General features: G+C 36.1%; 1 protein-coding gene across 1 annotated transcript in view; it reads left to right on the top strand.

The window, feature by feature from the left end:
• The window catches only part of DPYD (dihydropyrimidine dehydrogenase), a 325,720-nt gene that overhangs the window by 211,798 nt on the left and 92,600 nt on the right, over window positions 1-21,322 (top strand). Inside the window, exon 14 of the mRNA XM_053470008.1 lies at window positions 19,107-19,271. Coding sequence (XP_053325983.1) covers window positions 19,107-19,271 — 165 coding nt within the window. The remainder of the gene's footprint in view (window positions 1-19,106; window positions 19,272-21,322) is intronic.

Raw genomic sequence — 21,322 nt, forward strand, 5'->3', positions numbered from 1 at the left:
TGCGCCGCCATATTCGTTTTTTCGGTATTCGGGCAGAACAACGAAAACGCACCCTTTGTGTTTGTTTTCATGTTTGCACAAGTCTAATGATTAGTTCCAAACAACTATAAAATTGCCTGCATGTGCTCTTCTTTATTACAAACAGTAGTATTTTGTTTTAATAAACAGCAGTATTAAATATGCATTAGAAACAACAAGCCATGTTGCCATTAACAAGGACTGCTTGTTTGATATATAAGATAAAAGCCCATCAAGATTCTGATCCGAGTGAGGGAAACTTCTGCTGTCTCAAAGCACCAAGATAAATATTTCAGGCAAGAAATCAGTTTAAGATGACAGTCTAAACTGAAGAATTTAAGTCCTTTAAGGTTGCAACATGGAATAGAATAGAATTCTAAGTTTAGGAATATAACTTCATGATAGGTAATGAAAAGAGATTGTGTATTATGGATACTAAAAATAATTATGCTCATACCTGGGAACTTGCAAATAAAGTGAGATTACAGAGATGTATTACCCATGCAAGAACCCTGAAAACTATAAAAGATAAGAGAGCTACAATACCTACAAAGGGCTAATATGCAAAAAACTAGAACTGTTATTTTAAAAACATATTCTGATACCAGTAATAAAAAATATAAATACCAGTAATAAAAAACAGTTCCTCTGTTAGATCCTGATTTCTACAGACCCTAAATACATTGCCTGGTTGGTTCTTCTGTGCTTAAGTTTGCCCCCATCTGTATTGGGATAATTGTTCTGCTTAGCTTCTTTGTAATATAGCTACATGATATTGCTATGATGTTTTTATATTTATTTATATTTATCAGAGCCAGGCTCAGTGAAGGGTTACTAGACTAAAAAATGATGATTTTTTCTCACTAGAATGTGAATTATATGTTGTTTACAACGTTAAGCAAATTTAAAGGGGTCTTTGTGACCTTTGATTTCATGGATCAATGGCATAGACAGTGTTGCTGCAAATAATACCCTTTTTTAGCTAACTGCTAAACCTTATTTCCTTGAAGCTCAGAATGTTTGTGGGGTATAAATATCAGTTTTCTACAGACCTAAATGTTTCAATAATGCATATAAAAGCAGCACAAATTGTGTTAGCATACAAATTTCTGTACATAAAATGCATTATTATTGTTCCTATTATTTGTATTATTTTTATGAATGCCTTACTTATATACGTAACAATATGTCACAAAATCACATAAAAAGTAAAGTCCTGCATCTAGCCACAACCCCAATCATACACATTTAAGCCAAAGTCTCCCTCTTTAACCATTTCTTATGTTGGGAAGTATGAAGTAGTGTTAAGTATTTACTTTTCTTATCTGTTGCTTCATGTCTTGCGTACTCAGCACTACAGGGTTATGTGTGCGTACCTGGGGCCGCCTACTTTACGTCCCCCCTTACAGGAGGGTTCGAAATTATGAAATGTAAACTCTGCAAAAGTAAACTTGTCCAGGAAGCAAACAATACATACTCAACATGCAGTTTTGGCAATTTACTAGTCTACTCTAAATAAAAATATTTGCAAAGTTGACATTGCCCTTCAAGCCTTTCATGTGAAGGAGGACACAAAATGTCAGCATTGTTATGAATTGTCCATGTCAGATGATTCTACCTATATTTTTGCTTGTACCTACTAATATAACAGGGTGTTTGGGCACAGCATAGATATGGATTATACATGTCAGATGATTTTACCTATGTTTGCTCAAACCTTGGATTGATAGCATAACTACACAAGGGATTTCACTTGGCTTACCAGCTCATCAATGCCTACGTTCACTAAAATGCGACCAATGGTGGCAGCAATCTATAGGAATCTATAGGACATTGTTAGAAGCTGAGCTAGATAGAAATCATTATTATCAAATCTGCCATTTCCCAACAAACACAGTTTTTAAACTATGTCAAGTAAAGGAATTCAAATAAAGCTGAGAATGTGTTTTCAAATGTGATTCAAAAAGGGCTAGATTGCTTCTTTTCTGCCATCAATATCTACTGCAAGTATCTATGATACATTCTACCTGATAAAAAAAAATCTGGATTTAGGTGTGTAAATTAGGAGATATCCACTAAATCAGTGCACAAAACAGTTATTTTAGAACAGCTTTCTGCACATAGATTTTTATCCAGGAGTTTCACAGTGTAAATATATTCATGTATACAGCAGGGAATAAAACCATAGTGAATACTGTCAGAAAAAAAAGATACACGAAGAGCCCTGTTCCTAACAGTACTAAAACTACAGGGATTAGGGGGCATGCATGCAGAAAAGCAGTTTTGTTTCAGATGATCATGGGGTTTGTAAAAAAAAACTGTACAAGTCAAATACTCTTTCTGTTGATGGTGCGTCATCGGGGAACATTAAAAACCCTGGGGCTTTTTTTTTGGAAATATGATTGATGGAAGCTGAGAAATCTAGAGAGCTTATAGTAGGAAACAAGTAGATGTTCGTAAATGTCTTCATGAAATAATTTTATTACTTTAGTTACTTTCATGTCTTGTAGCTTAATTAGTTGTGCAGAGAAAGAGGAGTTTAGTGGTTCATACATTTTGGTCAATTAACCAGTTATTTTTCATAGGAAAGGCACAGATATGTCATGCATGTAACTTTATTCCAAAGCTAGGATAAGGATATGACTATAATGTAAAAAAAAAAAAAAAATACAGCAAAAGTGCATTTCACATATTAAAAATGCTGTTTAGATCAGAGATTTAACTCAACATCACTAGCTGTTAAATAGGTTTAACCCCTTCACGACCCCTGATCATACCTGGGAACTCTCTGGGTTTCACCCCTGAGACTCCAGGTAAGGAGCATCTTCTCCGGGTCTCTGGGTCACGGCCTGAAATATCTGGGCCATGGATACGGCATTTAGACACGCCTCGCTCCACACTCATGGTGAGTCTCACCCACTAATGTCATCAGTCTCCCTGAAGAGGGAGGGCTCCTGAGGCTGGCAGTTCCTAGGTATGCCCATTATATACTTGGTACATCATTGGTTAAAATCGTTCCCGCATCGTAGAGCTGAATTCCCACAATATAATAAATTTTTTTTTGTTTTTTTAAAAAAGAATCCTCAGAGTAAGGAAGGTCAAAGGGGTGCAGCAGTAGCAGTAAGACACTGGGCCTGCTTTTCCCTTCCCCTTATAAATGCTGATTGGCCAGAGTGATAACAAGGAAATAGTAAGGAAAAACTCTCACAGGTTGTTGGATTCATCAATCACAGACATTTCTATTTAATCAGACCTTTGGCTACCATTACCTATCAGTCATTGATATGAACCTGCTTTTACATAGTCTCTCCCACTTTAACTCTTCAATGAGCGCCAAAACATTTTGTAATGGCAGCTACACATGGTAATATTGTCATGAAATGCAGACACTCAGATGAACTTTAACAGCCACGTTCTTTATTTTTCTTAACATCACCATATTGCTCCTTCCATGTCCCAGCTCCCAGCAAGCCAAACTCTCACTTCCTGCTTCCTGTCCAGAGTCCTCTCTCCTTTAAGGGAGAGAAATGATTGCTGCATGTTACAGTGACAAATGGACGAATCATGAAAAATCTTCTGCACTTTTGCAATTTTTTTTTCAGTTTCGTCTGAAAACACGCTAATAATATTTCTTTCTATCCAAATGTTAATATTGCATTGCTGTTGTACTCCTTACAAGCTTATTATTCTCATTACATTTATCCCCAATCAATGGCCCTCAGAGTGGAAAAATAAATATAAAACATCTAAACAGTAATATTAGTATCAATTAGCTATATTTTCTAAAAATATTAAGGGTATATCTTAGAAATGAGGAAACCTCCTGTGGTTTATTTCATTTGGTGGTTGTACAAAACAGCTGGAAAATTAGCATTTTATAGAATCATTTCAAGCGTACTATTATCTGTATATATGCATATTTAAAATGTAAAAAAAACAGAACAGCATATGTGTTCTTAAGCAGAAAATGGGGTTTAATGTAGTAGACTGTGGATATTTTAAAATTACATCATCACTTTGGTTATATATATATATATATATATATATATATATATACACACACATAGGGCCTGACAAACCCCTGGTGCGAGTGTTGGTTGAATTAATGGTCGAATTCTCCTCAGAAAAAGTTATCTCCTTTATTTAGATTATGCGCATAATCGAGACAAGGCACACAACACACAAAAGTCGAAGCGTTGTCTAATAATGTATTTGGATTACATGGTTTATATAACTTCTTATACTTCTTATCTGCTGCTAATTGCATGCATCATTCTGATTGGTTACTTTTTAAGCAGGCTACGCCTCTTAGTAGATATGTTGGCGCAACTCGTGATATATCATAGACTAGACATTTTCTACTGTCTTTGTCAGCAATAATATTTATGATAACATAAGCATTTTTCTAACAGCGAGGTTGCCATAGCAACAATACATCGCTTCCTGGCACCTAGAGTTTTGCAGGAGAGCACTGTACTTTGCATAATGGGGCCCCCTGATCAGTACTGACAGCACCCAACTCTGGCATACTTCTGGCCCATGCTCCTCAGTCTCAGCGCGCCAACTGAGTCCGAGCACTGTGAGGGAGCAGGCAGCAGATGGGATGTCCTGAGCTAACAAAAGTAGAGGTACAAAAATGTTGTGTTAGTATGTGTGTAAGTATGTCACAGTATGTATTAGTGTGTGTAAGTATGTTACTGTGTGTGTGTGCATTTGTGTGTAAGTATGTTACTGTGTGTGTAAGTTTGTGCATTAGTAATGTAAATGGGTCCTTGATATAAACCAAACTTGAAAGTGCTGTCAGTTTGCCCTAAGTTGAACTCACGTCAATATGGTGGCACTTTCAGTGACGTCATCTCCACGGTTCTCCAGTTAAACTCGTGGAAAAAAATGACAGCTCTGTGATGTCCTACCCGCGATTAGAGAATCAGGGAGAGAACATCATCGGAAGCACTGCCATTTAGGCATCAGTTCCTGACGGGTTATGTCCTTGGAGGTGCAGATGAAGAAAGAAAATGCATTAAAAAGCAGATGTGGTTGACAGAGAAGGTAGGGAGACTTTTAGAGAGAGAGTGTGAATGAGAGTGTGATTGAATATGGGCCCATTCCGAGCTTTTTGCTTTGTTTTCATCCCCGTGTCATGGGGGTGTGGCCTCGGTTTCATGGCTTCATACAAAATTACAAACTTGGTAAATTTGCAATTAAATCTGGATGCACACGTCTAGTATATAATGTGTGTATGTATGAATTTGCGAGTTTGCTGATTTGATCTAGCTCAAATTCATCTGCCAATCCAAATGTATATAATAAACGTCAATACATATCTATCTCTTTATCGATCTTTGGATTTTATATTGGTTTATATTTTTTATAATAAACAAGTACAAAGGACTATGCAGTTCAGATCCTATTTGAAAGGTTCTTTTGTTGTAAACCTAACTTCAACCTTGAGATAAGCATTCTCTTCAATATGTTTTCAATGTAGCGTGTGGTAATTGTTTTTCAAGGTTACTTGTTGTGCACGGCCTGCCATACATTAGAAATGATGATTTGCCATTAGAATCTAAATATTTTGTGAACGTGAACACTGCAAAAGAAAAGAAGCATTTCAATTTGAATAGAGTGAAACACTCTGAAGAGGTTATTCAACACACGTGAAAAAAAAATACATATGACTATAGAAATCCACATTCCATATATTTGTAAAGCAAAATCGTTTGGAGTTATATATAACCATAGTTCTCACTGAAAGAACAATACCTTTGTACTCAACTGTATTCTTCCAGTATGCCTTCTTATATTCTTTTGGGCCAAATCGGAAAACTGTTCTTGGTTGTGATACTAGACATACGATTAAGGGAATGACGATCCTTAGACTTTGTAAGTGAATATGACCAATTATTTGGTTTCTTTAAATTCTGTAAAGCAGTTACAATAGGTATTTTATTTCTAAATTAACTTTGTCTTTTTATAAATTCACATTAATATAATTTGAATTCCTACATAGACACAACATTGAGGGCACCTGGTAAAAAGAGACACCAGCATAGAAAGGGGGAATGGAGGAATATCGGCCACAAACAAGAACTGTGTCTCCAAATATGTTTTGGCTTATCCTAGTGTGTCTGCCTTTCTCTGTGTGTTTCTTTATTCTCTGTGTATGTTTGTAAACGCTGTTTAGCGAACTCACAGGGGTTAGACCAAAACGTCCAATACCGGAATGCCAACACAGCTGCAATGTTGAGAAAATGCAAGTGTCTCAACACAGCTCCTTCAAATTTACATAGAAGCATAGAATTTGATGCACACAAGCACCGTTCGGCCCATTTATTCTGCCTATTTGTCCTGATGAAAAGACTGAGACCTTAATATGCCCTTGATCTTGTCTTATTTAGGATAACTTTAGGCCTATCCCATGCATGTTTATGCTCCCTCACTGTTTTAGCCTCTACCATGCCTGATGAGAGGCTGTTCCATTGACTCAAGTCGCAATGGAAAACACACCAATTCATATATTTACAGGCAGTCAATATGAGTTGAGTTGTCAGCTCAAATTGCACATTTTAACTCATATCCCTTTTATATGTTTTCTGTGTAATACATCTTAGTTTTATAGGGTACATAATTTGGGAGCTTTTAATGGAAATTAATATTCTGTGCTACCTGACATAGAACACTGTGAGTACCCAAGATCTTTTAATATGTGCAAAATAATCAATTCTTAACTTATTTTGACTAACAAAACTGTTCCGAATACATTTAAAAGGGCACTGGAATGACATCCAAGTATCTTATTTTCTATAGCACTTTTTAATATCTTCACAAGAGGTGCTCATCAAGTGCATGTCAAAGAGAAAGCGCCCCAAGCTTGTGAAGCCTATGAGCTTTGCGATTATTGAAAGGTACCGTTACAATTTACATAATTGCTTAATGTGTCTGCCTTTGCATTGCCTTAGGCATCTTGCAGTATGCATTGCCTCTAAATACCAGTTGAAGCATATGTTTTGTACTCTAGAGACTGTGTTTGTAATTAAACAATTAGTCTGTTACACCCAGGTACTTATTCCTTGTTTTGCATCACAGGATCACTTCGATTCACAAAATCTTTGAGATTAGTTTGACTCCGAATGAGTCACTTATATCTCTTCCTCCAATTATTGGATTGGTGGTCATAATTGTTAGACAGTATTCATTCTATAACCATTTTATAAATATTACACAAATCGGTCCAACAGGCTACAAAGTAAAATCTTGTGTCATCACAGGTGCTGAAAAAAAATGAGCTCTGTTAACAAGGAATTTGTGAACAACCAGATTTGTCAGTCTATGACATTGTGGTGAAATCAGAATTAATCTGATCCGTATTAAATGAACAAAGTGATTTTGGATATGTGCATGGTTGGTTACTGTTCTGATGTCCCTATCAAGACATCAGAGGGACACAGGAGAAATGTTTCAAAGCTAAGTTTCAAAATGTGTTTGCACTGTAACCTGTACTAGCTTTCGCAATAATTTGGCAGTGAGATTTCTGCGAAATGCACATTGATATTCTGAAAGAAGCTTCTAAAAATAAGCGGTCATGATGACCATAATGACAAGGCTGGGAAATTGACAGCAATTCTGGTTTCTTTAGGGGGATGGGAATGGATTTTTTGATATTTTATTTTGACATACTGAGCTATGTGGAAATTTTGAATTACAATGGTATCCATCTATTAATGCTTTTATATAAAGATCATGTCTTACTATAAATGTATTACAACAAATTTAATATATTTATGCAAGTATGGGTACATCAAGAAAACAATACTAAGTCTTGCCTCTAGAAGAAAATTATGTTATACCTAAGCAGCCATATAAATGCAATATTTCTATTTAAAATGCTGCTTGTAAGACATTAATTAGTGACACACGACACAGTAGCTGTTTCTTTAAAATAAGTATTATAACAAAAATCATATAAATAAATCATTGGTAAAGTCAAACATTGGGTTTCTGATACTATGTATTTTTTCGTCTTGTCTTGTCTCGTCTTCCTGCTAATCCCTTAGCACTCAGAGCTAGGGGTATTCTGTAGTGCAGAGCAAGCGGGTTCCATCTGTTCTGATATGTTTTGTGTATGGAGGCCTTGAAACATGAAAATAAATTCAATTGCATCCAAGGAGAATTCAAACTGCAGTATATATTCTGAACATTGAATCTAATGTTTCTCAGTTACTAGACGCCACTTGCTCATATACTGATTAAAATTTAAATATTTGCAGTTGTTTTATTTATTCAGTGTTATGTATAATTGATTTTGGAAATATTAAAAAGTAAATACAATAAATATATTAGACTTGTGCATTCGTCTTCGGGCGAACATGAAAACTAACACGAAGAGTGCGTTTTCGTGTTCGTTCCGGAGACACGCCGAAGAGAAGACCGCGGCGGTAAAACGTAGGCGAAGACGAAGACACACACCACGAAGATCTTCGTGATTGTCTTCGTCTACCATTCCCCCCCCCTTCTAACTTACCTTGTCTTCGCGGCATCGCGGCAGTTCCCGGAAGTGGAAATCCGCAGGTTCGCCGTCACGGGTTACAGGGCAGTGCGAATGAGCCTATTGGTCGCCTACAAGGACCTCCTCTGGCATCAACCAATTGGTTGATGCTGCAACTTACCCGGCACATCCCACTGGTCTCCCTCCCTGTTCAATTAGTTAAATGTCCGTTCGAGCGACTTTATTGGTCGCTCGTACGGACATTTAACCCGGCACAGACTAACTTATTGAACAGGGAGGGAGACCAGTGGGATGTGCCGGGTAAGTTGCAGCATTGAGGTTTTAAAACCCCAATGCTGCAACTTACCCTGCAGATGCCACTGGTCTCCCTCCCTGTTCAATTAGTTAAATGTCCGTACGAGCGACTTTATTGGTCGCTCGTACGGACATTTAACTAATTGAACAGTGAGGGAGACCAGTGGGATGTGCCGAGTAAGTTGCAGCATTGAGGTTTTAAAACCCCAATGCTGCAACTTACCCTGCAGATGCCACTGGTCTTTAACTAATTGAACAGGGAGGGAGACCAGTGGCATCTGCAGGGTAAGTTGCAGTAACCTTTTGTGCGTCATGATATCAAAAGCCTTTGCAAGATCTAGGTATATTACATCCACTGCATTACCTTGCATTTCATAGAAATCCAGTAAGTGTTTCATTACATATCACTCATAAATGTTGACTATGTGTAATAATATTGTTACTTGAAACAAAATCCTGGATTGCATCGCTTAACATCCCTTCATACAGTTTCCCCACTATGAATGTTAGGCTTACCGGTTTCCCAGGTCTGAAGAGGACCACTTTGTGAACAAACGCATCACGTGTCCAATTTTCCAATCCAATGACACATTCCCAGTCAAAACAGAAACCTTAAAATAAAGGTTTGTCGATTACTGAGCTAAGTTCCCTAAGTACCCTTGGGTGAATCCTATCTGGTCCATGTGCTTTATCTTTATCTCTTGTATTTTGGCCTATGTAAGCCATACATATGAGGTAGGAGACAGTATGGTCTTCTTAATGTGTGCAATCCCTGACACTTGGTCATAATGGGTTTTATATAGAGTGGATATAGAGGCAGATTTTTTCCATCTCATGCCTGTTGGCAGTAGTGGATTTGATGCTGCCAACTTGTATGTGCTCTGTACACAGTTAATGTTTTCTATGTATTTAGTGACAACTCATTTGCATTCATACGTTCATTTATATTTACTTATGCTTTTAAGAACATTTTTGTTGGATTCTATAAGAATGAAAGTAAACTAAACTACAAAGTGGGATTTGTTTTAAGGACAAAATACATTGATTTTGTTAAATCACCCCGTAAATGTTATTGAAATGAAAGTCATATATTGTTAACTATACCCTTGTGACCTTTAAAAGACAAACAGTTCACTAGGTAAAACTAATGATCATGAAAATGATGCATTGGTTTAATAAATGTTTACACTCTAATATGTATGTATGCAGTATTTTCACAAAACACCGCATGTTTAGTATGATTTTAGCGGGATGCTTTTCCTGAAGATATCCTTTTTTCTGTAGACATTATCAAAATACAATATAAATTCCAAAAATAATATTTTACTAGCAAGTGGGCAGTGAAATTACATGAGTATCTGTTAAAAATAAAACCTCTTATCTGCTGTTACCAAATGCTATTTTTCCCCCCGTACAAGAGGCCTCAAGCAATTTGTATGTTTTTTACTGTTAAATATTAAAACTCACTTTTTTAATGTTCTGTTTCTGAGCAGTGCCCAAAAGCTAAGTGTTCCCAGGTCAGAAACTCCATTAAATACAGACCCTAAGCTCTATACCCCTCTGGGTTAGTTGTAGCGGTTCTCATTGCCAATCTGTCTATAGGGAGTTTATGGTCTCTGAAGCATGCTGACACATTCATTCACATTTTTGTAAGTTATTTTTACATTTAAGCTGAAAGATAGACGGAAACCTGTGACAGGGAGAACTATAATGAGTATGTCACCCAGCGTTACACTGGAGGGGAAATTTGACTTCTACATTGCAAGGGTTCACCAAAGCATGATGTGCTGTAATCAAGAAGAAATATTAGGATTTATGCCAGCATATTTTATCCAAGAGTAAAAAACATAGACAGTAATGTATTTATATATATATACACACATCTATACACATATGAACACACACATGCACATACAGTATATATAATACACAAAATACACTGTTTTATTGGCCTGTGAGAGAATATGCTAGATTAGGTCAGTACCTGGGATAGGCACGGATATGTCAAGGTTAAATTTAGTGGACTCTCTTTTTTAATTTTTACTATATAGCTCCTCTTGTTGTGATATATGTTAGAATGAATCATTTTTATTTCCTTTAGAAAGGCCCATAATAGAAAGTAATAGATTGTCAATATACACACATATGCACTTGCTCTTACAAACGCCTGCCCATTTACACACAACTGCCTGCTCTTTTTTTCTTTTTTTTTTCTTTTCCCTTCTCTCTCTTTCTCCCTACATGCTTTAATCCCTGTTGGTCTTATAGTGGGAATGCAAGGTTTGTTCCTACGGACATTCACTTATGTGCTTTCTCATGGTGGGCACAAATGGTGCTCAGCATCAATACTTGAAAATATAAACAGACTTTGTGCTCCCTTAATTTTGAACTGGTTACAAGGAGTTCAATGATCTTCCCAACTAGCCCTGCTCCTCCAGAGGATGACAGGAGATGCCAACCACTTCCGTGTCCCTGGGTCGCCTTCTTCTCTTGCATCTTCTGCATTCTATATTATCTTTTTTTTCTGCTGCTCCAAAAAGTCTTCGTTCTTCGTCTGTTTCCTGTGGACAACTGGTCATGGCTTCCCAGTAAACTTTGCAAAAGGAAGTTTCATGAGAGCGTTATAGAACATTATAGTAATCACACAATGCAGCAGATAGAACTTCGGCATAAAGACAGACCCTCCGGACACACCCTCTCCCTTAATTGGAGGAACAGAGAAGAAGGTGTGCCTGGAGGCCCTGCCCTTTTGTCGAAGCTTCCCGGGAAGCCAGAATAATAAAGATGGATTTGATAAGAGAAGCGTTTCTGCATCTCTCTTTCTTTGTGGATCTATTTGTATTATTCTGTCCTCTTTGTGGCTTTCCACAAAAGGGTGGAGTCATGGGGACAGCTTCTCCTCCCTGTTCCACCAATCAGGGGAGAAGCTGTGCCAGGAGGCACTGCCCTTTTGCGGAAGTTGACTGGGAAGTGGATGGCAGAGAAGGTAGGGAGACCTGCCAGAGGGTGTGAAAGAGCATGACAGAGTGAATGAGGATGAGTGAAAAAGAACATGAAATCCAATGAAAATTTGGAGCTCTTTGCTTCGTTGTTTGTTTTGTTTGGACGAATCTGAATGCGCAAGTCTGTTACATATTTATTATATCACGCCTTTCTTTCAAGCTACACATATTGGTCTTTGGGCTTTCCTGAGAATTTTTATCCTGCAAACCATTTTGGTAAACCTCCTCTCTCCAATATGTCAATATCCTTCAAGAGCTGGGGTCTCCAGAACAGTACTGTAATGGTCCAGTAGATAGGAACCCCTTTGAACAGAATAGGTGAAGGAGCAGCTAAAGTGAGATGGAAAGCTGGAGAATTACTAGAGAAAACCCTAGGTCAGAACATAGCCGAGTCAGAACCAAAATATCTCTTGTGGAGCCAAATCTCAAAACTGTAGACGGGTCATACCAAACTGGGTCAAAACTAAATACATTTTTGTGTACTTTTGTGTAATTCAACTCCCCAACTTCAATGCACATTATGAAGGACTGACCAGCGTGATTCTCTCCTGCAAAAAGGGCTGAGCTCTGCTTGCATAAAGGCATAGTAAATCAGAGAGATGCCAAAGATCTTCTCAGAATAACCCTTCAGGACTAGTATAGCCCTTCTCTCAGTAGATGCTTGCAGTGGTCAGATGTTTTTTAATGCCTAGAATAGTCTGGGAGTCCACATTGTGGTGCTTCCCCTGGGTCAGTGAATACAACCCTCAATCTTTAGAAGACCCCTTGGGAGAATAAAACCAGTATTACAAGAAAAAAAATTGCTAGTTCTAAAACTTCTGTTTCTTGTCTTTGTTGCATTTTTAACCCCATTTGCACCTCTGTGATCTGAACATAACTGTCTGCTTGAACAGCTATTGTGACTCACTTGAAGACAGAAATGTGGTGTATCAGTTGCAGACATTCTGCCAAATATGATTATCTGGCATCAAACAATTATGAAAAGTTTAATATCTCAATGCATCACTGCCATGTTTCATGAGTCTACATTTAAAGGTCATCCCAGTAACCTTTAATTAATGTCATATTTATTGTTTGTATTGAAGATCCATTTTTTTATAAGCCATCAAGCCTATGTGACATAATGCACAGTGTTCAAAGTAATGTAATGTAATGTGTGTATTATATACCAAAATAGTAATAACGAATATATAGTAATGTCTATATTAGCGATCTTTTCAAAGTTGTATGTTTCATGTGGGTTACAATAAATTGAAAATAGAATGCATTGCAAAAATTGTAGTAGCTGTACATAAAAGGTTCAGATATGTGACCTATAATGGTTCAGAAAATATAAAAGCTTTAAAGCCACACATCAAAAAAGAGGTGTCTGTGTATTCATTTTCATGTATGAAATACTAATGTAAAAATGGTAAGCAAACGCCTAAACATTACTATATATATATATATATATATATATATATATATATATATAAAATATTAATTCACAATAAACACGCACTCACTGGACATCCCTTATGCAATATATACATATATACCGGTGTATATATACTAAATTAACACACTCTACTTCACAATGTACAGCCTATGTGCATTTGAACAGATATATAGTCTGCCATGTGAAACAATACAAGCCTGGAGACATAAATTGAATCCATATAGCTCTCAATTCATTTGCTTTTAAACCACAAATATTGGTTAGAAGGAATAGGATTCTCAGTTTTATGTTTGTAGCTATCTCCGCAGGCAAATTCCACAGATTCAATTTTACCATATTAATTTAAACTGTAACATAATATTTATTATTTTTATAATAACTAATGTAATTCAATGGCCAGACAGCACCACAGAAAGCAATTTCAGTAATGCAAGCAAGTACAAAGAAAGACACCCACCGCTGTATGACAAACTCATTAAAACCGTTACAGAAATTACAAGCTGTAAATTAAGGATAGATAAAGCTTAGTCAAAAATGTGATGCAAATGTTTATACATATGTTTAATTAACAAGTCAATAAATGAGTGTTGCCATAGCAACTAACTGCATTTTTCTTTGTATAGTATCTTTTTTTTGTGATGCCTTTTTCTGTTTTAAAAACTGGTGGCGAGAGCAGTGTTTTATTGAAGAATATATATTTTCGATCCACTATAAAAGATATGCCTAATCAGTAATCACTAACACAGCAATCTCACACATGCACATGTGTATGTTGAACAAGTTTCCTATCCAGGGCTAGATGAGGACCAAAAGCGGCCAGGCTTTTGAAGCACATCGGGGATCAAATATTTTCTGTAATAACTATAAAGGCCAAGGACCAACCCAATATATTGTCAGCACTCCTCCATAACATTATCATCCTCCGGGGAGGGGGGCCTTTGAATCAATGCCTACCATGGGGTAGGCATGGGCAAGATATTTAACAAATAGGTACTTTTTCTATATGCTATGTGTTTTTTTTAAAAATCTATATTATAGTTTTTTTAATGTTTTTTTTGCTGCTATTTTGCAGCTGTTTTAAGTAAAGTTAGTTGAAATGTATGGAACAGACAAAGGCAAGTGTGATGTCAAATTACCCATCTTTTTTATATCAATTAAGTAAAGTATTTTGTTGCTTATATATCACGTTTGTTAGAGATGACTCCATAAATCTTGTGTGCGTAAGAGTCTTAGAAACTTAGAGGCGCCCCTGTATTTTGGCTCCTGATAGACATTAAAGTGCATACAAAGTGACATTTAAACATGAGGCAGAAATGTTCTGTGTCACTGAATGATATTATCCACCATCAATCTTTGATGGCCATAATAGACTGATTATATGCAGGACCATGGTTAATCTATCATAACCCAATGTTCATGAAGACCTAATGAGCCTAAATGGGAAATTAAGAAAATAAATCATGGCATACAGTAGTTTTTAACAACCAATGCTGTTTAGATCTAAGTGGCTTTATGATCCATGATCAATATATATTAAGTTACTCTAATGGAAAAATGATTGGATAGAGCGTGGACAACACAAAACGTGAAATGGCTATTTCAAGAACAATTTTAGGATTTGTAAGTAAAAATCTTAAATCAATAGTGTTAGTGGTGTTTACCACCAATTACCAAACAGAGTAGTTTTAGATTAAAAATGATGGGCAAATCTATGAAGCTTAGAGAAAGCTGTATAGCAATATATTTATATCATAAGCAAATTGGTTCCTGATTTATGAGATGTAACATGTATAGGTTAAGCATATATAAAACAGCCTTCTTCATAAAATATTCATGCATATATAAGGTTACCAAAGGATGAGGTTGTCTGGATTGCTAAAGCAGTTGGTACTTTTTCTATAGACAGTCAATGTGTATATTCTTAGGTGGGATATGTATTGCCAAGGAACTTAAATATACTAATATTAGCAGATTTAGCACCAACAGAACTATATTCACCCCAAGTGACAGCTGTTTATTTCACATAACAGTGGTTTATCTATACACTTCTCTACTATTAGCTCCTTTTAGAGACAGCACTCAGTGATCATGTATGACAGTACTCATTGTGTTTGACATGTTGCATGTTAATCAGGTGTGTGGTCCTGTTGGATAGAGTCTGGACACCCGTAATTCATTACATATTTCAATTGTGAAGTCCTCAGATGAGATTATTGTGTAATAAACAGTAGAATATTTGCATGGCCTCTTGACTTGGCATTTGTCTTATTGTTGAAGCATGTTTTTGTACTGCATACCTTTTCACTATAAGTTACAGTATTTGGCTATATTTTTTCACATTAGTTATGGATTAAAAAGTAGAACAGACATGGGGGCTTGCAGTAGACTTTAATGAAATTCATGCTCATGCTCTACAAAATATAATATTAGAAGCCTGTCCAAAAGCATTGGCATTTTCTAAGGTTCTATAAGGCCAATGGAGGGCAGGCAAGGCAGCAATCACCCCCATGGTCTGCTCCAATTTTAACATTCTGGGCCACTATGAGAAGCATTTTACTTGTAGTTCAACACAATAGTGTCTAGATTAACCTTGTTCCATAAACCTACTAACACAGCACTTAAGTACACAGAGTATATTCAAGTTGATAATCAGATGAAATGAATTGTCCACTTCTGAGTATGGATCAAGTAGCTGTCGAGGAAAGACATGAAGAAATTAGTTGATTTTGTAACACTATAGCCCATTTTTAAACAATCTAGTAACTTTTCTCAGTTTTTCATAAATAATGTCTTTTTTCTATTGTAATTTGAGTGGAATGCAGAAAAAGGTTTATGCAATCAATCAGCTTTCTGGTGATTGTGGATCATTTGAGAACCAACCATAGTAAACCATGTCTTCAAATCACACACAAATATTTTACATACTCCCACTACATCTGATTGACTGTGGCTGACATATCTTTTGGATCAGATTATTGAGTCCCACTGACAAGTCTGTAGGTGTGTGTAATTATTGTCCAATGTATGCTGTTCTTCTTTACATGTTTTCTATAATTAAATTTTGACAACTACATATCTCCCATCATTCTCCTGCTTTGTCTGTTACTCCCACATATATTCTGCTTTGTAACATTGCTGCATCTTTCTTATTTTCTTGGACATTTTTTTCTTAATAAATTCAAAGTTACATTACTTAGGGCTAAACTATTTGCTATAAATGTATCTATTCTCTACCTTTTACCCATTTTTCCTATGCTGTGTATATAGGGAAACTAATAGAATTGCGCTGTTGGTGAAAATGTATAGTCAAGCTAAACTGGAGCTGAGCCACATCAACTATGCTCTCAAAGCTGGTGTATGAGCTGACTCGCATCCCAGATAGTGATCCTCAGGACGTGAGGCTATGCAGTTGTCTAGGGGGTGGTGGACCCTTAGAAAGCAAACTGAAGTATAAAATAGCCTCCTTTTTAGAAAATACCAGTTGCCAATGTGTTTGCAGATCATTTCATGTATATACAACAAGTATTTGTGAAGACTTCGCTTATAGCTAACCTTCAGGACATGTCATTAGATACAGTATAATTGGGCAAGCTCAGAAACAATTCTTCTAAAGGCATGTATACTAGACATCAAAAAACAGACACCACCTCTGAATCTGCAAAAAACAATACTCACACTGAACATTATGGTTAAACCATATGGTGACATTTGCTTTTTAAGTTATAAGCAGATAACATTCCATCAGTCTTATGGGCTGATTGCAAAAGAAACCAATGGAGCTCATTTTGTCGTTGGATCATTCAATGAGATAAACACAAAATCAAGTTCTCTTTTACCAAGATGTCATTATCACTCCTATTGATTTCCTTAAGGGCTAAGGATGTCGAAATGTCATGTGCAATATAAAGAGATTAGGAAACTAGGTTTGTGCAGTTTTGTCTGCTAATTTGTAATGTTTTTACTAAAAACAAAAACTGCTAACATTTTAACCACCTGATCGCTAAAACTCTGTCAAAATGCAAAACGTCATTGAATGGCAATAAAATATTTTGAAAATGTAAATGAAGAATACAATTTATAGTCCATGAGAAGGAAGTGTCTTTCTATCCTCAGAAACTGTGACATTTGGCAGATTTGGGAATAAATAATCTTATGTGGTGAGGTTATGCCTTATCAAACATATGCAGATCAGAGCTAATTAATGCAAATGAAGGCTTCCTGTCTATCTAGTGGGAAAAGAAATGTCCAAATGTTATGAAATCCAGTTAGTATGCTTATTACCTTAATTGTTTCATATAGGGTGGCTCTTAATTAAAATATGTAAATTGACCTTAATTGCTGAGTGCTAATAGGGTTCATGCTATATCATTAGAGATCTCATAAACTGTTGCAGACGATGGTTATGTACAGAGTATTGTTAATCTTCGGTTAGATAAACTTTATGTATTATGTATGTTGGTTCCGTGAAGCTCCAGAGTGTACATGTGGTCCTCTCTTCTTAAATTCCATTTTTTCTGCAAGGGAACTCTATATTCTCTTCTTCCTTTATCTTGCTTTCAGATTACATATGTATTATTTTCCTCACTGAAATAGATAATAAAAAAAGGAAAGGCTCCAAGCTCTTGAAATGGGTGTAAAATACAAAAAGACAATAGGTAAAAAGCTTTTGAGGGCATAGACACAATCCAGAAATCATTTTCACAAAAAAAATGGAAATGGGGTTACAAAAGACTATGAGTGACCTTTGTAGTTTGTGTCATTTTCGATACAAACATATTAGTAATTGAAAAATTCTCTTTTTTTCAAAAACCTTTTATTGGAAGAAATCACAAGGCAAATAGATCAAGAAGGCCCAAGACAGACAGTGGGACCCAAAACAGTATCTGCGTTACATGACATGGTACATCTGCAGACAGCTGAAATTACATGCATGACTTTTGGAATTCCAGTAAGGGAAAGGCAGCCCCGGCTGCTATAACCAATAAAAGGGACCCCCCCCGTAACACCCTTGAAGCAGCAGATTATACTAACCAGAAATATACATTTGAACATAGCAAATAAAAGAAAACACAGTAACTAAAAACACATAACTCAGACCGGATACCGGTACATAGGGATTGTGAGTGACGAGCATCAAATTTGCATGCCCCTTCTGACAATGTAGAATGGAAACCTGACGCTACCATGAGAAATAAACTGTTACTATCCGAAGGAATGTTATAGGCTCCTCACGCCATACCATTCCGAATTAACAAATACTCTCCTAATTTTATTCTGTTGAGAGCCATCTGATGCGGTATTCGCAAGATGAGAATCTCTCCCCAAAATCCAGTAATTAACCAAAGGCATTTAGGGCATTTAGGTGACACATTTTCTGAGCACCTTATAAAATGTCGAAATAAGAAAAAAGTCTACAGCTTCCAAGCACCCTAGCCATTTACTCAGCCCAGATGGAAGTTGTCCATAATCTATCAATCTTAACATGGTCCTGGACAACATTGATGCACAATGATTCAAGTTCCAATTTTTTTAAAAAAATTAAGCCATTTAACCCCTTTGCATCCAAGGTTCCATGCCATCATGTTGTAAGTATTGTACCCAGAAAATCATGACATGGAACGTCATGATAGATGAATGTGATTAAGTAAATTTATGTATTTGTTTTTTGGGGGGGTTTCAAAGTGTCACGTGCCATCCTCTTTCTTGGACAGTAATCCAGTTCTTTCCACTTCGCTTCTTCTTCAGCCATACTTCTCCTGTTTTCTGTCCATATGTACTAATATTCCAAGATATCATGTTAGACTTTGTTTTTTCCCAACATTAATCAAAATGAATTTCTGTTCTCTTGTAGGATATAGTGACAAATGTTTCTCCACGGATTATTCGTGGAACAACATCAGGTCCTTTATATGGCCCAGGACAAGGATCCTTCCTAAATATAGAGCTCATTAGTGAAAAGACCACAGCATATTGGTGCCAGTCCATCACTGAGCTAAAGAAGGACTTTCCAAAACACGTAAGTTATGTTTAATTATCAATGTTGTAAAGCATTGTGCACAAAAAAGAATGGTATAGCTACTCTATGAAAATGTGTGTAGTGTTTCGGTACTTTGGAGCTGTGTGATACAAGAACTCTGTGATATAACAAGCTCTTAAAGTCTGTTAATACATTTCATAATACATTGTATTTTAGAGAATCATATTGGGATTTATTTACCAAACCATGAATTGCAAAACAGTTGCAGTGGAATAAAAGCATTTATGCAGTACTTAGGTTCAGAGCGCCTTTCTAGGTTCATATTGCCCTTCTCACATGAGAGACTCTCCAGGGTTGGCCCTGCATAATGGATTATTAATGAGGTGAAAGTAGAATTTAACAATACTTACTTTTTAATGAATAAACCATCTTGATGCTCCAGATAAAATTTAAGATTGTATTTTTTCTTCCAAAATACAGTATTTATAAAATATCTATTACAACAATAGTGGCCAATGTCCGTATTTGATGACTGATATTATCTCAACTTTAATAATTCTATGATATTTATATATATATTTAATAATTTTGAAAATGCTATGCTGATGGACCTCAGCTTAACTTAAAAAGTGAAATGAATTTTAAAAAGTGCCTTTAAAAATATCTAAATTGTGTTTGATACACTGTCCACACCTGATTGTCTGTTGTGATTGAGATGTATTTTGGGCACAAATACAAAGCTACAAATAGACTAGACATATGCTAAATTGTATGGTTGTATAGGAACTGGTCACTATGGCAACTAGGGTTTTTCTTTTACCTCTTCCTGTCATGGAACAAAGTTAGGTATGTAAGCTTCCACGTGTATCTTGTAATTAGTTTTGTGAAAGGTCAGATGTGAACAAAGTGTAATCCTTTTATTTGATGGTATAAAAAAAAACTATAGCCTTTAACCCCTTAAGGACAATGGGTGGTTCCTAAACCCATTGAAAACAATGCATTTTGAGCCCGTACATGTACCGGCTTTGTCATTAAAGGGTTAAAAAAGCAGAATGCCACGGTAATTTGTACCTGTCTGACATAAGAATTTTTGAATGACTAAGCCAGACTTTGAGCTATATCCACAAATAATTTGCCATTAAGTCTGTAGACCACATGCTGCTCTTGAAGTGTCCACACATTAATGAATGAGAGCCCTTTTAACGAACATTAATATAGATAGAGCCCTCCCTGGACATCCTAAGCGCATCTGCCGGTCTTAGTAACACAACCTACTTGTAGAGCACATGGCTCTGTTATTATAAATTATGTACTATTATATAACTATAATACTATAATAAGTATATGATATTTGGAACATTACGGTGTGTACTTAATCTATGCAGCTGCCAAGTAAAGTTAGGTTTACTGTGGCATGAATCTATACATGTCTGTAGGCGTGATGTCAAGAAGAGCTAAACTGTGTCATTAAGTTATATTCAAGGACAACACAATACTGAATTCTGCTACTGGGGCCAGGTATCTTGAAGCAGAGATTGATAATGAATGGAAAAAAAAACTATGAAATATGTTCACTGGCAGTAATATTTCTATCCCAGCTATTAAAGTGATTAAAAAGTAAGGTCTGAAATCTGAATTGATTGATTTTGCTCCTCGGATTCATAATAGGCACCAAAATTCACTAAACTCCAAGTTTATAAATTACACTTGCAGTTAATATTTGGCCTTGCTAGCACTCTATGATTTTATCATTTGCCAAGAAACTCCCAACTGTTGTAAAGTTCAGTCTTAAACATCAACTCAGAGAAATGCCCTCCTATGTACCAGCAGATTTCCATGTAGCAAACAGTCCCTGGCAAACTTTCTCCACAAGAAAGTTTTATATGAACTCAATTTCTTGATAAATAAACCTGTATCATATACTGGCACATATCAGAATGAATGAGCTAAACGTTTGAATCTCCATGTAAATTAAATTGTGCTGTTTTTCAAAGGTTTAATTGTAGACTTTTTACTCTCCGTAACAGGTGCTAGTTTCATTTCAAAAATATTACTTTGTACGAATAAAATACATTATGACTTAATAGTAA

This window comes from Spea bombifrons, chromosome 6, assembly GCF_027358695.1.
Source record: "Spea bombifrons isolate aSpeBom1 chromosome 6, aSpeBom1.2.pri, whole genome shotgun sequence".
NCBI classification, from domain to species: Eukaryota; Metazoa; Chordata; class Amphibia; order Anura; family Pelobatidae; genus Spea; species Spea bombifrons.